The 16,902-nt window shown below is 36.6% G+C and overlaps 2 protein-coding genes across 4 annotated transcripts; both read left to right on the top strand.

Annotated features, from left to right (window-relative positions):
* The first annotated feature begins 2,051 nt into the window (after positions 1 to 2,051).
* Positions 2,052 to 10,804, top strand: osbpl2a (oxysterol binding protein-like 2a). 3 transcript variants are annotated; one of them, XM_063015221.1, is made up of 14 exons: positions 2,052 to 2,136; positions 3,481 to 3,587; positions 3,672 to 3,783; positions 3,867 to 3,942; positions 4,136 to 4,270; positions 4,668 to 4,765; positions 4,895 to 5,077; positions 5,201 to 5,308; positions 5,572 to 5,661; positions 5,824 to 5,947; positions 6,124 to 6,249; positions 7,567 to 7,690; positions 7,774 to 7,864; positions 8,691 to 10,804. In XM_063015221.1, the coding sequence occupies exons 2-14, from the start codon at positions 3,551 to 3,553 to the stop codon at positions 8,791 to 8,793; spliced, it is 1,407 nt and encodes a 468-aa protein (XP_062871291.1). In that variant the 5' UTR covers positions 2,052 to 2,136; positions 3,481 to 3,550; the 3' UTR covers positions 8,794 to 10,804. The 3 variants fall into 3 exon arrangements, with proteins under 3 accessions (XP_062871291.1, XP_062871293.1, XP_062871290.1); XM_063015223.1 differs by having other exon boundaries at positions 2,135 to 2,152; XM_063015220.1 differs by lacking the exon at positions 2,052 to 2,136 and adding an exon at positions 2,190 to 2,362.
* Positions 10,805 to 12,526: 1,722 nt separating this feature from the next.
* LOC134333257 (proteasomal ubiquitin receptor ADRM1-like) lies at positions 12,527 to 16,869 on the top strand. The gene is made up of 10 exons (XM_063015144.1): positions 12,527 to 12,574; positions 13,575 to 13,784; positions 14,023 to 14,139; positions 14,236 to 14,359; positions 14,498 to 14,584; positions 14,738 to 14,819; positions 14,977 to 15,224; positions 15,747 to 15,904; positions 15,992 to 16,094; positions 16,606 to 16,869. The coding sequence occupies exons 2-10, from the start codon at positions 13,575 to 13,577 to the stop codon at positions 16,707 to 16,709; spliced, it is 1,233 nt and encodes a 410-aa protein (XP_062871214.1). The 5' UTR covers positions 12,527 to 12,574; the 3' UTR covers positions 16,710 to 16,869.
* The last annotated feature ends 33 nt before the right edge of the window (positions 16,870 to 16,902 follow it).

Raw genomic sequence — 16,902 nt, 5'->3', positions numbered from 1 at the left:
TGTAGGGGATAATGGAACTGGTTGGCACTCTAAGTAGTTTGGCACTCCTTTGATTTATTTATTTATGAAATTGTTTAATTTATCCTTAATAACTGTTACATCCTGTTCAGGATTGTTGTGGGTTCTATAGCACCCATATACACATATAACTACTACTACTACTACTACTACTACTACTACTACTACTACTACTACTACTACTACTACTACTACTACTACTACTACTACTACTACTACTACTACTACTACTACTACTACTACTACTACTACTGGCGGGACGGTGGCTAAGTGGGTAGCCTCGCCTCACAGCAAGAAGGTCATGGGTTCGATCCCCAGGTGGGGCGGTCTGGGTCCTTTCTGTGTGGAGTTTGCATGTTCTCCCCGTGGGCATGCGTGGGTTCACTCCGGGTTTCCTCCCACAGTCCAAAAACATGCAAGTGAGGTAAACTGGAGATACTAAATTGTCCATGACTGTGGTTGATATAACCTTGTAAACTGATGAACCTTGTGTAATGAGTGACTACTGTTCCTGCCATGAATGTAACCAAAAGTGTAAAACATGACGTTAAAAATTCTAATAAAACAAAATATCGTTATTATTATTATTAATTCAACCCCATTAAAGGCTGTTATGCCATATGAAGAGACCACATAAGTATATTCTAAAGCCTGTTAAGATTTTGTATTGGGTTTTGCTCTGAATGTAATCACTCGGTGAGAAGAAATGTAAACAAGCAGGTAGTTTTCAGCTGCTGTTTTCTTAATCCTTAAACAGCCCTGCTTGATTGTATTCTGTATTAGTTTATAATAAAGCAGACATTTACATATAGACCACAGCATGAAAACCATTTCACCTTATAAACTTATAAAGCTTAATCACAAAACCTTTAATTCTAGCGTCTTAAACCACTGAGCTAACGGAAAGCTTCACCTGCAGCCACTCTCATTACCTTATAAGGACATGATGATTGGCAGGCATCGTCATGACAACGCTGTCCCCGTAGTTACAAGCTTATAAAGCAATTAGAATGTATTACAGGTGGGCTTACCGTTTAGTACAGTGGGTTAAGTGTCAGGACATTATCGACTAGACGAGACGGACCGGCATGGCGTGGGTTCGAAACTCACGAGCGCCAACTACCGTTTAGCGGTGGTGTCCTAGCAAATGTTAATAAGAGCGACGAGAGACTGTAAAATGTCCTGATATGTAAACCCACGGGTCTAGTAGTACTAACGGTAAGCATTTTTGCTTTCTTTTATCATTATTATTGTTATTATTAATATTAATATTAATTTATAAACAATGTATTTCTGTTAATGTGAAAATAGGGACTAAAATAAATATAAAACTAAACATAAATTATGTAATGTGACATCAAATAAAAAGTATATATTATTAAATAAACATTTACTTTCACAGACGGATCTATCCTGGTTAGGGTCGCGGTGCGTGTTTTTTTTTTTTTTTTTTGCTCTGCCTGATATCTTAGTTTTCTCTTAAATAACTATCAGTTAAAGGCACCAACTTATGGATTTGTTTTACAAGTGAAGTAAAACTTCATCCAGTTTTACATAGATAGAATAGAACGCCTTTATTTGTTATATATACATATACAGATGTACAGTACAATGAAAGAGAGGGTTAAGGGTCTTGCTCAAGGGCCCAACAGTGGCTGCATAGTAGAGCTTGGATTTGAACTCTCAACCTTTCAGTTGATTGCTCAAAGCTCTACCCACTGTCCCTACATCCTTTTTTATTCATTCATATCGGGATTTTATTCATTCATATCGGGATTTTATTCATTCTTATTAATTTCATATTGTGGCCGTCAGCCTGTAGGAGTGCCGAGCTGCACAGAGCAGCTGACAGGATGGGTATTTATTACAGGGCTTATAAATAACACATCCATACCATTTTAGTAGCTCCCGTGCATGTAGCGTTAAGACCCGCCTACTTCACTGTGACACGCGTTCAGCTGTCAATCATTGATCAGCCCGCCCAAAGAAAACAGTCTATAGGCTCATACAGCTGTCAATCATCCTGTCCTTGCGCAATAACACCTCCCCTTGTGTCTGTCTTCAAAGTTGGACGTTGTTATGCGTTTACCACAAAGATAATAACAGCGAAGAAACCAGGTGATGTAATATGTGTGTATGTATTTATTTATTCTTAAGAAATTGATTTCTTTCTAAAAATCCAAAGACGTCCAGTGCTCTGAAGTAAGGACTCTGTGCATCAAGCTGGTTAGCACTGCTAGCTAGCTCACGTCGAAAACAGTTATTTGGCTAGCAAGATTAGCCTTCTAACCGCTTAAACTGATCTGTCTCTGCTGCCACAGTTGGGCTAACCAGCGAAATTCAGGTCAGTTATTTTAACGTGATTAAATTAATTGCGAAAAGTATGACAGACGTGTTAAGTTCTGCGTTATCACTACTAACTTAACTTGCTGCAGTGTTATTGACTGTTTCTGTCTAGTCTATGTGCAGCGTATGGTCACAGTGTTCCCTACAGATATATATATATTTATATATACACACAAACAAGAAGATAATAAAACAATACGAAGTATATCTGTTAAAATAAGGAGACCAGTTGTTCCCAGTTAGTCCCCAAAAAAAGTACTGACTGTGCAAGGTAAGATGAGGTGTCATTTCAAAGATCAGTTGTGTAATAAGGGCAGAAAACAGACAGAAGGCATTATGTAATCTGAGGTGCCAAAGTACATCTTGCTGACTTAAGGGATCGATGCTGTGATCTGTGTGCTTAAGGGATGCACAATGTAATTACTTGCTCTCCCAATATTGATCTTTGCAATAGGGAAATCACATTATTATTGTCAAAGCCTGACATTTCTGCTGATCAAATGTTGACATCTGTGTAAAACTTATTACAAATTAGTTTAAAAACTGATGAGCCGGTGCCTTGAGGTACACTATGTTGCCTGAAGTATGTGGACACCTGGCCATGGCCTTGTTGGACATTCCAAAACAATGGTTATTAATATAGAGTTGCACCTCACAGCCTCACCATTTTCCATTAAGGTAGAAATACTTGTTTTTATAAAACTCTGATGCGCTTCAGATTTTGACTGGACAATATAAACTTGTCAGTTAACTGTTTACTAATGATGGCTGGTTATTGGTTAACTGGTTTGTTTATGGACTCAGCTTTTTATCCTTTTTCTGCTAGGTTCAGCTATTTATGGACTAAATAAAGGTGATGTGCTTTCAGGTTTTAAATGTTTAAATTTCCCTCTCAGTATCTTTCATTCACAATGAGTTGACTCCCTGCCAAAAAGTTACACCAAATTACAAAATCCTGACATTGTGTTTGTTTTCTTTTAGACAAGATCTGATCTGCTATTTCTGGCCAAAATGCTTTACTTATAAAATACTTGTAAATATTCATTATGGTGTACAGCAATTATTCATTCAACTCCTATAAGCAGCTCATCGTTTGTCTTTGCTCTGTTTTTACAGGATTCTTTCAGACTCCTGCTGCAGAGGAACAATGTTTTTTTACTGACATCATCATTAGTAACTGTACATCATGAACAGCGAGGAGGAGTTTTATGATGCGGAGACAGGTGAGAGTGTTGGTTTAACAACTCTTTAATGTATCGTTTGCGTTTTTTTTTTCTTGTAATTTTTTTTTCCTTTTTTTGTCATAGGTTTAGAATCTGATGACTCCTGTGAGGTCAGCTTTAAAGATGCCCTTGTGTCTGATGCCAAACGGACATCAAATGGACATGTAGCTACAGAGAATGGGGTGTCAAAGCGAAGGTATGTTGCAGGGTTATGTAACACTGTCAGAAAATGAGCTGATGAAATTGATGCAGTGTGGCATTTTGTTTCTTCCTGTACAGAACAACACTACCTGCTCCGATGTTTTCCAGACATGAATTCAGTATTTGGGGCTTTCTGAAGAAATGCATTGGCATGGTAGGGGAATATACTTGCTAAGTTAAGAGTAGTAAAAGGATATTGTAGTTTTAATTAATATTAGCTGTGTGGAATTAACCAGTTTAACCTAATGACATAAATTAGTTATGACTATGGTGATATGATGGTATTGTATTACTTCTGCCAACTCATTGTTTTTTTTTCATTCATGAATGCACCAATGCCTGAACAGGAGCTGTCCAAGATAACCATGCCAGTTGTTTTTAACGAGCCACTGAGCTTTCTCCAGAGACTTACAGAATATATGGAACATGCATACCTCATCCATAAAGCCTGCACAGTATCTGATTCAATAGAGCGAATGCAGGTAAACATTTTCTTTCTATTATTTGAGGTACTTCTCCATACACTACATGGCCAAAAATATGTGAACACCTGACAATAAAATTGTGAGATATTTTATTTCCAAACATGTTTTTATCAGAGCTTACCAAATTTTTTTTGTAAACATTTGTGCCTATTCTGTGTCATTTTACTAGTTACTTGTATACATTTTCATTTATTCACTGGACTTAAATATTAAAAAATTAAATATCAGTAAACTCTGAAAACTGGTGTTCTAACGCATTTGTAGTAGTAGTAAAAGTAAAAACACAATTATTCATTCTATAACAGTTTGGACTAAGAAACTGTTTAATAGCTATTAAATTACTTTAAAATGCCTCATTATAATTATTGTTAAACTTGTGGGTTTTCTTTGTCAGCTTGTTGCTGCATTTGCTGTGTCTGCTGTTGCCTCACAATGGGACAGAACTGGAAAACCTTTTAACCCCTTGCTAGGAGAGACCTATGAACTCATAAGGTAAATAATACACATGGTATTTAAGACGTCAAGATGTCATACAATCAATGAATTATTGCAAAAGCTATCATCTTTTCCAAAGTTTTAATTATAAATACTGTCATTACTTCCTGTAAATGTTGTATCTAGGGAGGATGAGGGTTACCGGCTAATCTCAGAGCAGGTTAGCCACCATCCACCGATCAGTGCTTTTCATGCTGAGTCTCTAAACCAAGACTTTTCCTTTCATGGCTCGATTTATCCTAAACTGAAGTTCTGGGGCAAGAGTGTTGAGGCAGAACCCAAAGGAACTATGACACTAGAACTGTCTAAGTAAGTGTTTTATTACAGTACTTATACATAACTGAATAGTTGACTGTACACATGTCTTTTAAAGACATCGTATTATAATAGGTAAATGCAATGTAACAAAATATAACTTAATTTTAAATTCAGGCACAATGAGGCTTACACTTGGATGAACCCCATGTGCTGTGTGCACAATGTTATCCTGGGCCAGCTGTGGATTGAGCAGTATGGAACAGTGGAGATAGTGAACCACAGGTAATGCACATTGTTTTTCTTACAAGTGAATGGTTAATGAGCATACCGTCATATTTACTTGCTTCAAACAGGCAGATGTTTTAAATGGGCTCATTAGTATTGCAGAGGTTTTAGTTAATTCATTAAAAAACGCCAAATGTCATCATCACTGTTAAAATGTAATAATGCTGTAGATTAAACAATATGTTTGCATGCATCATTTTGACTTCTGTGGATAAATATTGGCTCACTGTTTCTGACTAACTGTTTTTGCTGCTCATCAGCACTGGGGACAAGTGTGTGCTGAATTTTAAGCCATGTGGCATGTTTGGCAAAGAACTGCACCGGGTAGAAGGTCATATCCAGGATAAAAGGTGAGGTCACTATCAAATGTCAAACTGTGGATCAGGTTTAATAGTACTGTTGCATTGACTGTGACTGTTACAGATCAGTCAACTGTGTATTATTTGATTTAATACATTGTGTCCGATGCCTCTGTGGTTGTTAGAGGTTTATTTCCATTTGTCAAAATGCAGTAAGAAGAAGCACCACATTATCTATGGCAAGTGGACTGAGTGCTTGTACACTATAGAGCCAAAGGTTTACGAAGCAAACAAGAAGGCAGAAAAGAAGAGTGGGGACTCCAAAGAACACAAGCAGGTACAGAAGATAATCCTGACTAGAATTTTTAAATATTCTAAAAAAAATTAGGAGTATAAAATTTATCAGTCTAAAGTGTCTTAAATGTTTTTGTCTGTAATAAGGAGAATTATGAATTGCCGTTGTATGAATTTAAATTCTGACAAATGCAAACATTAAGTTTTTTATTATTTAAGGAACTGAATACCGGTGGTGGTGCTGATGATGCTGATGTTATGCCAGATATTCAGGAGACAGTCACCATGATCCCAGGCAGTACATTACTGTGGAGGATAACTCCACGACCAGCACACTCATCACAGGTAACTTCAGCTTCTTTGTTTGTGCCTCTGCACAAATGACCAGTTTTGATATAAAGAGTCGTAATACTTATAATTAGGCCTGTAAATTTACATGGATGTAGTGCTTCACACACCAAAATGTAATTTTTATATTTGGCCTAAAGACCCTAGTCTGTTAGACTGAATCTCTGTTTTTTTTTATCAAGGGTTGGGACCTACGTATAATATCATTGATGAACAGAACACAGACTTTTAAAATAAAAAAAATGTTCATATAAAGGAAATTGGGCAGAATTTAGGGATGATTAGTACAAAAAGTACAATTTATTTTTTTCAGGTGTGTTCTTCTAGTGAGCTTTCTAGTCTTCTCACAACACATGCTTTAGGTTTTGGTCGTTGTTGGGGGCACTGATTAAGCTAAACTTTAAACTAGCAGTCTAATTATTAACAAGATTTCATCTGGGTTTTTTAGTCCACAGTTTTCAAAATCTTGCTCAAAAATAGGTGGTATAATTTTAAAGAAAGAAGATTTGTAGACCGAAATTTTCAAAGATAAAGAGAATATTTTGTAATGATTGTAAATAGTGTGGTGATTGTTTAACACAGAATTAGGTTGTATAACTAAACACAACATAAGATGTCAATAGATAATTTTGCTTATAGACCTTTAGCTAACCACAGTATCCATGTAAGATAGATCAAACAACAAGGTTTCTGAGTCGCTCAGGTGGCACAGCTGTGCATTGCATGAACCCACTACTGCTGTGATCTATGGTTCAAATGGGGTAGTGGAGGGGTGGCCGAGGCCCTGCGATGGATTGTCATTCTGTCTGGAGTGTATTACTGCGTTGCTTCACATGATTTTGGGGAAGCTGGACATACTGCAACCCTGACCTTAAAACATAAAAATGATGACTCTGAGAAATGAGGTCTCTGATGATTTCTTATCAATAATATTAAAAGATCTACGTGACCTGTCAGCTTTTCACTTAAGATATTTAGGCATTTCGTGCTTGGCCTTTACTTTGGATTGTTTATCTACTTACACAGTGCCAAGACCAATGATGGTCTAACTAATAATGGTCTATGAGAGTTGCCAAATTGGAGAAGAGTTCAATCTCTTGATGGCAAAATGCAAAGTAAGAGAAAACCTCATTATGTGGAAAGTGTTTCCCAGTTCTATAAAAGAGAAAAATGTTCTCACTGGTTTATAAATGTTTCGTGGGTTTAGTGTGTTTTTGCATGGTTGCATAAATGATGCACAGAAGGTCTGTTGAGAGATTTTAATCTTTTGCTGCTTGTCAGAATTGAACATTAATGTACTCCTTGTTCTTACAGATGTATAATTTCACCAGCTTTACCATGACTCTTAATGAGCTGGAACCAGGTATGGAGGGAGTCATAGCCCCTACAGATTGTCGCCTGCGACCAGACATCAGAGCAATGGAAAATGGAGACATAGGTAAAGAATTTTTTGTTATTCTCTGTTTAATTTATACAATTTGCATAGGAATGTGCTTCATAGCTGTATTGTTTACTTTCAAGAAACTGCAAGTCAAGAGAAGGAACGGCTGGAGGAGAAGCAAAGAGCTGCACGGAAGGAACGTGCCAAAGATGAAGAAGAATGGTCTACCAGGTGAAGTCTCACCCCCATTATACACTACATTGCTAAAAGTATATGAGGTTTGGCTTGTTCCGCCACTCCTGTAGCTGACGTGCACAGAATTAAGCGTATAGCCATGCAGTGTAATGGGTTTTTACTAAAAATCTCATTAACTTCCAATTTGGGAGCACCTATTATAGATCAGTCCATATTTTTTGTCCTGTTTAGGGGTGAACAAACCATAAGCTTAAAAATGACCTCACTGGGCAAATGAATTCTGAAGGGGCTTGTCTAGACCCATCTTTTAGTTGCTTAAAAGCATAATTAACTAGGTTTAAAAACAAACAGAATTCAATCCAAATGTATGATATGCCATTAACTTGCACTAAACGATCACCTGTCTTGTACGTACATTAATTGGCCATTTCATGAGCTGCACTTACCATATGGATAGACTCTGTTGTTACAATCATTGTAGACTAGCTATTGCTCTGTTTACTTTATCAAGCCTCGCACATCTATCAGTGGAAATGACTATTGTGTGAAAAAAGTCTGTATTGTGTAAAATGTTGCAAGTAAATTAGGAGTAAATTATGCTGATATTGAGTTGTTAACCTATTAAACAAAAAAAATTAACAAGTTTGGCCACTTGACGTTTTTTAGGTAATTCAGATGAGTGGTTAATACCCGGTTCCCACATCACTATTAGAGCAGTATGAACTCCATATTAATGGCCATGATTTGAAATATAATGTTTAATTAGCAAATATTATTGTGATGTTTGAGTTCCTAGATTTTTCTGGCCATGTAGCAGAATTGTATGCTTTTTTTTAAACAATTTGGCATCCTATTTTTACAGATGGTTCAATCAAGGCACCAATCCTTATACAGGAACATCAGACTGGATCTTTACAGGTGGTTACTTTGACAGAAATTACTCGGACCTCCACAACATCTACTGATTGCCTGGAAAATGAGAAGGATTTGCTATACCTCTGGTCTCTGCATCAACAATTTGTATCTGTGTCACAATAAGCTTTTTATTGTACCTGTGAGGTACAGGTAAATTGTTTACTGGACTGAGTAACAAAGCCCCCATTATAACCGATATATTTACAATTAAATCTGTAATTCGGCTCTCAGTATGACCGAATGTATTTATTTTTTAAGGTAGGAAATGCACATCTTTTTCATGTAAGATCTCTTGTGGAAGATACTGTGTAGGCCTCAGTTCATGTCTAATAATTATAAATGTTTATGCACAAAGTGTAATCCAGATAATCTATCATGCTAATTATACTCAGGTGTTTTATGGTTACAGTGTGTATGTGATGGCTGGGCTGCTCTAACAGAAGAAATATTTTATATAACTTATGGGAGGCATGTCATATATGAGAGGCTTTTTAGGCAAATATTTTATCAATATATTAAAAACCTTACCTAGAAATGTGACTTTTTTTTTTTAAACATTCAGATATCCAGTAAATTATTCTTATTAGTAGATAATACGTTTATTATTTTCAGATGTATCACGTCTGAGAGGGCTTTTCAGTGTAGGTTTTCATTAATCTATGTTGATACTAAACATTGTACTAAAGGTTGCATGCTCATTCCTCACATGCATGTTCAACAATGAATAAAATCTGGTTGATTATTTTTTGACTAAGCAAATATGAAAGCTGCTAATAACAATGTTTACTTTGTAAATTAGGAGTTTTAATAGTATAGTAGTTAATTAACACATTAACAACAGAGAAGCCTATTGCAGCATTACATTTACATTTTGAGTTATGGTTGCCAAAGTGACACTTTTGCGTGGAAACTAAAGCCATAGAACTCATCAGGACTGCATGTGTGTTTATAGTAGAACACACGAATGCACAGGCTTTTATGAAGATGGGTGCTAATATATTTGTTTTTAGCACTAGTGGCTAATGAATGCTTCACCTCAACTTGCATACAAATGTAATATTCTATTAAAGATGTTTTAAATGTGTGTTTACTGGACAGTCTATAAGTACAAGTGCTTTAGTGCTGCTTGCCATAGTCTGAACAGAACATTTTAATTTCTGTGACTAACGTTTATTATAAAGTTTGTAAGCCTAAAATACATGTAGTCAAGACAAACAGAAATAGAGCACTACCAAATAAACTCAGTGGATTTTAAAAGGTAATGAGTTCATGTTATAATAAACAAGATGCTGTGTGTTTCCCCCTCACACATAAATAAACTATGCAAACGTGTATCAGAATGTCTTTAAGCTACACATTTTAGAAGAAATGTCAAAGAAATTATTTGTAAGACTTTGTCATTAGCTTTTTGCGTTGGTTTTGATCATCTTCATATACACTATATATAGTGTATATGAAGATGCTAGTGTGTGGCTATGACAAATAAAAGGAAAGCTCTTTGAATGCGGTGCATGTTTGCCTTAACATGAGAGAAGTACAGAACATCAGTTTAGTCAGTATATTTTGGTTATACGCCTCAGTTTAATTATTACTTAGTTTTATTCCATTAAATTAAAGTGTTGTTTTTTTTAATAAAGTTCTATATTTACTTCAACAAAAAGTTGCTGAGTAACAAAGCCCTCTGAAATAATGTTGAGGATGTTCTTCTGTATGTTATTACTGTTAATGTGATATATGAGGGAAACCTTTGTCAGATCCCACATCCCAAATCTACCAAATCAGACCTAATTGACATAAATTTATTAACAATATTATACAACTGTGGTATTTTAAAAGGAAAATATTAACTGTGATATGAATGTTTAGCATCAAAACTTGTGTGTCACTGATCATGGACATGCCATATTACATTAGCCTATGGTAGTAGCGCTTACTATTGTATAGAGCACATTAATTGTCACTATTCACATAGGCTGTCTAGTCTGATGTAAACCTCTTCATGTATAAACAAGCAATATTAATTGTTAAATAGCTAACCATGATTAAACAATTTAATTGACACATTTCTTGAATACACTTTTTGTTTTTGCTAAATATACTCTACAAACACTTACTAGTACAGTGGCCAAACCCTCAATTGCTATTGTAATAGGTACATATACTATAGGTACTATAATGTACTTATTGGCCATTTCATTGAGTACACAACATGGTCAAAAGTATGTAGACACCTGAGAATGACCATGTTGAGCATCCAGTTCAAAAGATATTGGCATTAGTATGTAGTGAAATATAACAAACTCCACTAATCATTTCATGAAGGTTTTCCACAAAATTTCTGCTTGTAGGAATTTGAGTCCATTTACTCTAAAGAACATTCATTAGGTCAGGCAGTCACCTATTCATTATTTTAAACAAATTATTTTTGTGTAATTCAAGAATTGTGAGAGGTGTTCACATACTTTTGACTATATGCTTTCATGGAGGTGCTTACTGAATGTATATGCTTACTGACTCAAGCCTGCTTATAACTGAAATGGGGCCACTATAGGCCTCTTAAAGCCGTAATTATGCATCATTATGGAGATGGACCATTCTTAACACAGCAGTGCCACTGATGCAGTAATGGCCTATTAGTTTTTATTAGACTTAGCAGTTTTGTTGGCGCTTTTAACTCAACACTTATGGCCACATAATTAGACAAACTTACCTTCTTTATACTGTTTGTAGTTGAATAGCTCTTTTTAATGCACATTTTGTTGGTAGTTTAGAATAACTGCTAAGTTGTTATTGTCATTTTTGACAAAAATAAAAAGAAACATTAACTAAAACGAAAGAAGTTTGTCAGTAATAGATTAGACTTTCATTAAACCAAAGTATCATCTTTAAATGTAGGGCTCAGTGGTGATTATGTGAAGAAGTGGTCAGCCTCCTGAATTTTCATTGAAAGTCTAGCAGCATCTCATCCATGTCTTAAAACATCCTCCAAAAAGCTACAAATGTCTAAAATGTGCAAATGTGTGGTATTTCACCCAATTTATTTTGTGTAATATGTTTTGTTTAATTATTTAGGATTTTTATTTCACTGAAGTTGCAAGTCTGTGGTGTAATTAACCACATACTGCCTCTACCACAACACATAATTGGTATGACTTGACCTAGCAGGTTTTTCACTTTCTACCAGCCTTGATTGAATCAAAACTTATTATTACCTCCTATATGTTATGTATAAATGTTTTTAAACATTTCCTAACACTAGCTTTGCTTAGTGAAATAATCAGCATTCTGGCCTATGGTACTCCATGGCATAAAAATTTCAGGGTTTTTGTGAGTGTTTGCATTGACTACCTTTTTTATGAAACACCTAAACATGCTTTTACTCAAATAGAAATCTCATTTCAAAAAAATACATCTTTTAAAGTATTAGTTTTTAGTTCAGAAAATATTCCAGTCATATCATGTACCATCTTGAAGAGCTTCAGGTACACTCAGCATTTATTTGCATGCCAAATATATTCTGAAGACGTTACTGTTTTATGTATTGTAACTGAATATGTTACTAAACACATGTAGACAGGTACATTTAGTATTCTGCAAGTTGCCTAACTAGAAATGCGGCACTAACAGCCACTGACTTGTCTTGTTTACTCGGACACAGTGACTTTACACGTTTGGCCAACCACCCTTGTGTGGAGATTAATTGACATATTATCTAACCAATCAATACGGCTAGAGTAACCAAACTGTCCAATCAGAATTTAGCCCCGCCTCTTTAGGGTTTTAGGGTTTATCGTTTTTCCTGTGTCACGGTAGCATTGAGAAGAAAGAAAAGTAAGTCATTTTATTTGATATAAGTTCACATTTTGTAACTCCAGCAGTATTATATGGTAGTTTATTGTTTAGTGCGTAAAATAAAAGTATCTGAAAATGTATACTCATTTAAATAAACATGTGGTCATATATCATTAAGCTAGCATGACTGGCTAGCAGTTTAGCAGCATTAGCATAAGACCGAACCAAATGTTAAATTAGTAGCATTACTAACATTACTGGTGTTACACTGAATTCACGTACTGTTTAAACTTTTTATTGGATGATTGCTTAAGGGATATGTAATAATGAGTTTATATAATATAAAAAATACTCCTTACCATCTGTAATAAAAGGCACTGAACAATAAACACATTTCTATAGCACAATTAAACCCAAAATATTACACTATTGCAAATTACTGCTAGTTTTTGTAACCAAACTACAGTTCCAGTGAGTAAATATTATAGTTTTCAATCATTTTCTGGTCAGGGTCACAATGGCTTCATTCTATTGCAGGGCTTTTGATACTCAGTTATTTGGGATCATCAAATTAGCCAGTTCAGTTTCTGACGTTCTGATGTTTAGCAATTAACAGAAAACTTTTTAAAAGCAGCTTAGTTACTGTAAGAATGTCCATAATGACATGATTAAACGAGTTTGGCATTGGGGAACTCTGACCTGCACAGGTCTTCTTGTTTAACATCAGTGCCTGACCCCTCAAATGTTCTTTTGACTCAGTGGGCACGAATTCTCACAAATTTGCTCTAAAATGTTGAGGAAAACTTTTCAAGAATAGAGGAATTGTGACTTGTAGCCACTAGCAGGTAAAAAGATGTGGCCTTTACTGCGCATATCGAAAAGGGCATAATAGTCTCAGCCCTCCTCATCCTGTGCAGAGGTGGTACCTGCAGCAATAAGTAAAAATTAACAATGAATAAATTAAGTGAAATATGAGGATAAAATAAAAAAGCATTGTTCTCATACACTGATGTGCAATCTTTCTGTCACCTCTCTGCAGATGTCCTCTGGGGCCTTATTTCCGAGCTTGGTGTCTGGGTCACGTGGCTCATCCAGCAAATACCTTGTGGAATTCCGTGCTGGGAAAATGTCCCTAAAAGGTAGCACTGTGACCCCCGACAAACGCAAAGGTCAAGTTTACATTCAGCAGACTGATGACTCTCTTATTCACTTCTGCTGGAAGGACAGGACATCTGGGAACGTCGAAGATGTCAGTACTGAGCTCTGTAGTACAGTAATGTGGCACTAGACAACACTAGTTACATTAAGCGCTAATGAATATTTAGCTCATGTATTATTTTTGTAATTGTATTGAACTATGCTCCTTGTGAATTTGTGCATTTATTGATCAAGGTGTCTTTTATAATCACATTAGCTTACTTTATAGTGCACAATGTTTATCTTTGTGAATGTATTGATCTGAATTATTGTTTCTTAATTTCTAACAGGACTTGATTATTTTTCCGGATGATTGTGAGTTTAAGAGGGTCAATCAGTGCACAACAGGTCGTGTATATGTGCTCAAGTTTAAAGCAGGTTCCAAGAGGCTCTTCTTTTGGATGCAGGTGTGTGATCAGTGACTGTAGTGTATGTTTATCCCTTGCTTAAAGACATTAAAAAAGCTAAACAAAGGCTTTAATGTTTACTGTCCATTTCTGTAGGAACCCAAAACCGATAAAGATGAGGAGTACTGCAGGAAAGTAAATGAGTATCTGAACAATCCACCCATGCCTGGTGCCCTAGGTGGTGGAAGTGGCAGCAGTCATGAACTTTCTGCTCTTGGAGGTGAATCAGTGTTTACTCACACATTCAATATCTCAGTGCTGCATCTACCTGTGCTTAGTGTGGGGCATGCGCTATTAAAATTATTGTTAGCCAAGCTATAAGCCTTGTGTAAATCAAACGTTGCTTCTGTTCAAACAGGTGAAGGTGGCCTGCAGAGTCTTCTGGGTAATATGAGTCATAACCAATTGATGCAGCTTATTGGGCCAACTGGACTTGGAGGTCTTGGTGAGTGAATGAATTACTTTTAAATAATGGCAGATATATACATTATGATGTACTGAAATACCAGTGAAATATATCCATGGTGCAATGTCCAACAAGGTAGTAACAGTAAGACAACTTCCTAACAGTTTGTATCTCTTTTTGTACCTTGTGCAGGTGGTCTGGGGGCTTTAGCTGGACCAGGACTTGCCAGCCTGCTTGGAGGTAGTGTTCCAGCAACCAGCAGTTCATCCTCAAGGTAATTGTTTATCATGTCATCCAAACAATCCAAACATGCTGTTCTAAACTGTGCTTTTCTGATGGTCATAAAATACCTGTGCCAGGGGCTTAACTTGGTCAGGGGTCCTTGTTGTGAACGATCTAAACATTCAAATGCTGTTTTTTCTTTCTTCAAGCTCTCGCAGTCAGTCTACTGCTGCCACTCCTTCCTCAACTTCAGCAGCTACGCGGATCAGCTCCTCTCAGGTCCCGACAACTCCTACCACCCCTTCTGCTGCCACTGGAGCCTCTCCTATAACCACACCAACAACCCCAGCTGCCCCCGCTACCCCTGCTGCCGTTACCAGCCCTACCCAGCCCATTCAGCTCAGTGACCTGCAGAATATCCTGGCAACCATGAATGTTCCTGCAGCTGGTCAAGCAGGTTAATGTTTAAAGAATTGTATAATATTACTTTTGTTGGGTCTGGCATTTTAAAGGTGCTCTACTGGTTACAAGGTGAACTACAGTGTAGCCTATAGGGCAGTTGTAGCCTAGTGGTTAAGGTACTGGACTAGTAAGCAGAAGGTTGCCGGTTCAAACCCCACCACTACTAGGTTGCCACTGTTGGGCCCTTGAGCAAGGCCCTTAACCCTCAATTGCTTAAACACTGTATACTGTAAGTCGCTTTGGATAAAAGTGTCTGCTAAATGCCGAAAATGTAAATGTACAGTGACAGATTTCTCTTTATTTGTAGTATTAAAAGACTCATTTATTATTTATGATACATTTGCTTTGGTTGTTTTAGCAAATGTGTTTCATTGTGGGGTTTTTCAGACATTTCTCCACCTTATTTAAAATAGTAAAACAGTAAAATATTGACCGTTGTACCTTCAATTGGATCTGAAAACATCATAATTTTTTCAAAAGACACCTTAAAGCTTTATTTACACTTTCTTTTAAACAGTTGATCTTGCCAGTGTTTTAACACCAGAGATCATGGCACCAATCCTGGCCAATGCTGAGGTCCAGCAGAGGTTGCTTCCTTTCCTCCCATCTGGAGAGTCTCTACCTCAGAGCACAGATGAGCTCCATCACACGCTCACCTCTCCGCAATTTCAGCAGGTTTGTACATTCTGTAGAAATCCATTTTTATGTATGTAGTAGTGAGTATTAGTACATATTTATTCTGCTTTTTCATTTTTAATCTAGGCTATGAGTTTGTTCAGCAGTGCTCTAGCATCCGGGCAATTGGGACCCCTGATGAATCAGTTTGGTTTACCCCCAGAAGCTGTAGAGGCAGCCAATAAAGGAGGCAAGTACACAACTCAATGCACTACATGGCCAAAAGGTCAAACTGTCATTATGCTTGTATGTGCTTGTTGATTTTTCCCTAGAACAATAGACATTATTATGGAGTTGGTCCAATACAGCCTCAGGTTGAGATTGACAGCAGTATTTGGCCACAAAAGCATCAGTGATGTTATACCAGGCAATAAAACCTGGCTCATGGTTGGCACACCGAATATTTCAAAGATTTTTAAATATGTTTTGTGGAGACTACTTTACTTTAATTTAAAACACTGATTTCACAAATGACGATTTGTGGTTTACTTAGGTTTGCAGGGGACTGCTGAGTGTTGTGTGGCCAACCACCCAGGGTAAAAATGTGATTAACTGACTTAGGGTCATAAAGGGTCCATTATGATATGGACAGTGGGAAAGTCACTAAGCCAGTGTTTCTTTATGAATATTGCATGGCTCTGTGCTTTATTGTGATTGTAGGTGTCCATGTAATGGTTTTATATTGTGACTTTGTTTTGCAGATGTAGAAGCGTTTGCCAAGGCTATGGAGGGCGAAGCTAAATCGGAGCAAGGGGGAGAACCTAAAGACAAGAAAGATGATGAGGAAGACATGAGCCTCGATTAGATCAGTCAATTCTTTATGTAGGTTAAACAGACTTTCAGCCTGAATTTGTCTTTTAGTTGGTATAGCTTGTCAACAGTGGGTTTCCCTAATAGCCCTGTTATCTGTAATTTACCTACTACATAATAAGTGCTTGGTTAAAATAAATAAGCTTGCAAAGGGGTGTCAGAGATCATTTTTAAACGTGTATAAATAT

The sequence above is a fragment of the Trichomycterus rosablanca genome, chromosome 19 (genome assembly GCF_030014385.1).
Source record: "Trichomycterus rosablanca isolate fTriRos1 chromosome 19, fTriRos1.hap1, whole genome shotgun sequence".
NCBI classification, from domain to species: Eukaryota; Metazoa; Chordata; class Actinopteri; order Siluriformes; family Trichomycteridae; genus Trichomycterus; species Trichomycterus rosablanca.
Note: the sequence above shows the minus strand (reverse complement) of the source record. Positions and strands in the feature narration are given on the sequence as shown.

Coding starts and splice junctions, on each gene's coding strand:
- osbpl2a (XM_063015221.1), top strand. CDS start 3,551: ATGAACAGCGAGGAGGAGTTTTATGATGCGGAGACAG. Junction 4,271..4,667: donor ATTCAATAGAGCGAATGCAG/GTAAACATTTTC, acceptor TTTCTTTGTCAG/CTTGTTGCTGCATTTGCTGT. Junction 5,078..5,200: donor ATGACACTAGAACTGTCTAA/GTAAGTGTTTTA, acceptor TTTTAAATTCAG/GCACAATGAGGCTTACACTT.
- LOC134333257 (XM_063015144.1), top strand. CDS start 13,575: ATGTCCTCTGGGGCCTTATTTCCGAGCTTGGTGTCTGGGTCACGTGGC. Junction 13,785..14,022: donor CATCTGGGAACGTCGAAGAT/GTCAGTACTGAG, acceptor AATTTCTAACAG/GACTTGATTATTTTTCCGGA. Junction 14,140..14,235: donor GGCTCTTCTTTTGGATGCAG/GTGTGTGATCAG, acceptor CCATTTCTGTAG/GAACCCAAAACCGATAAAGA.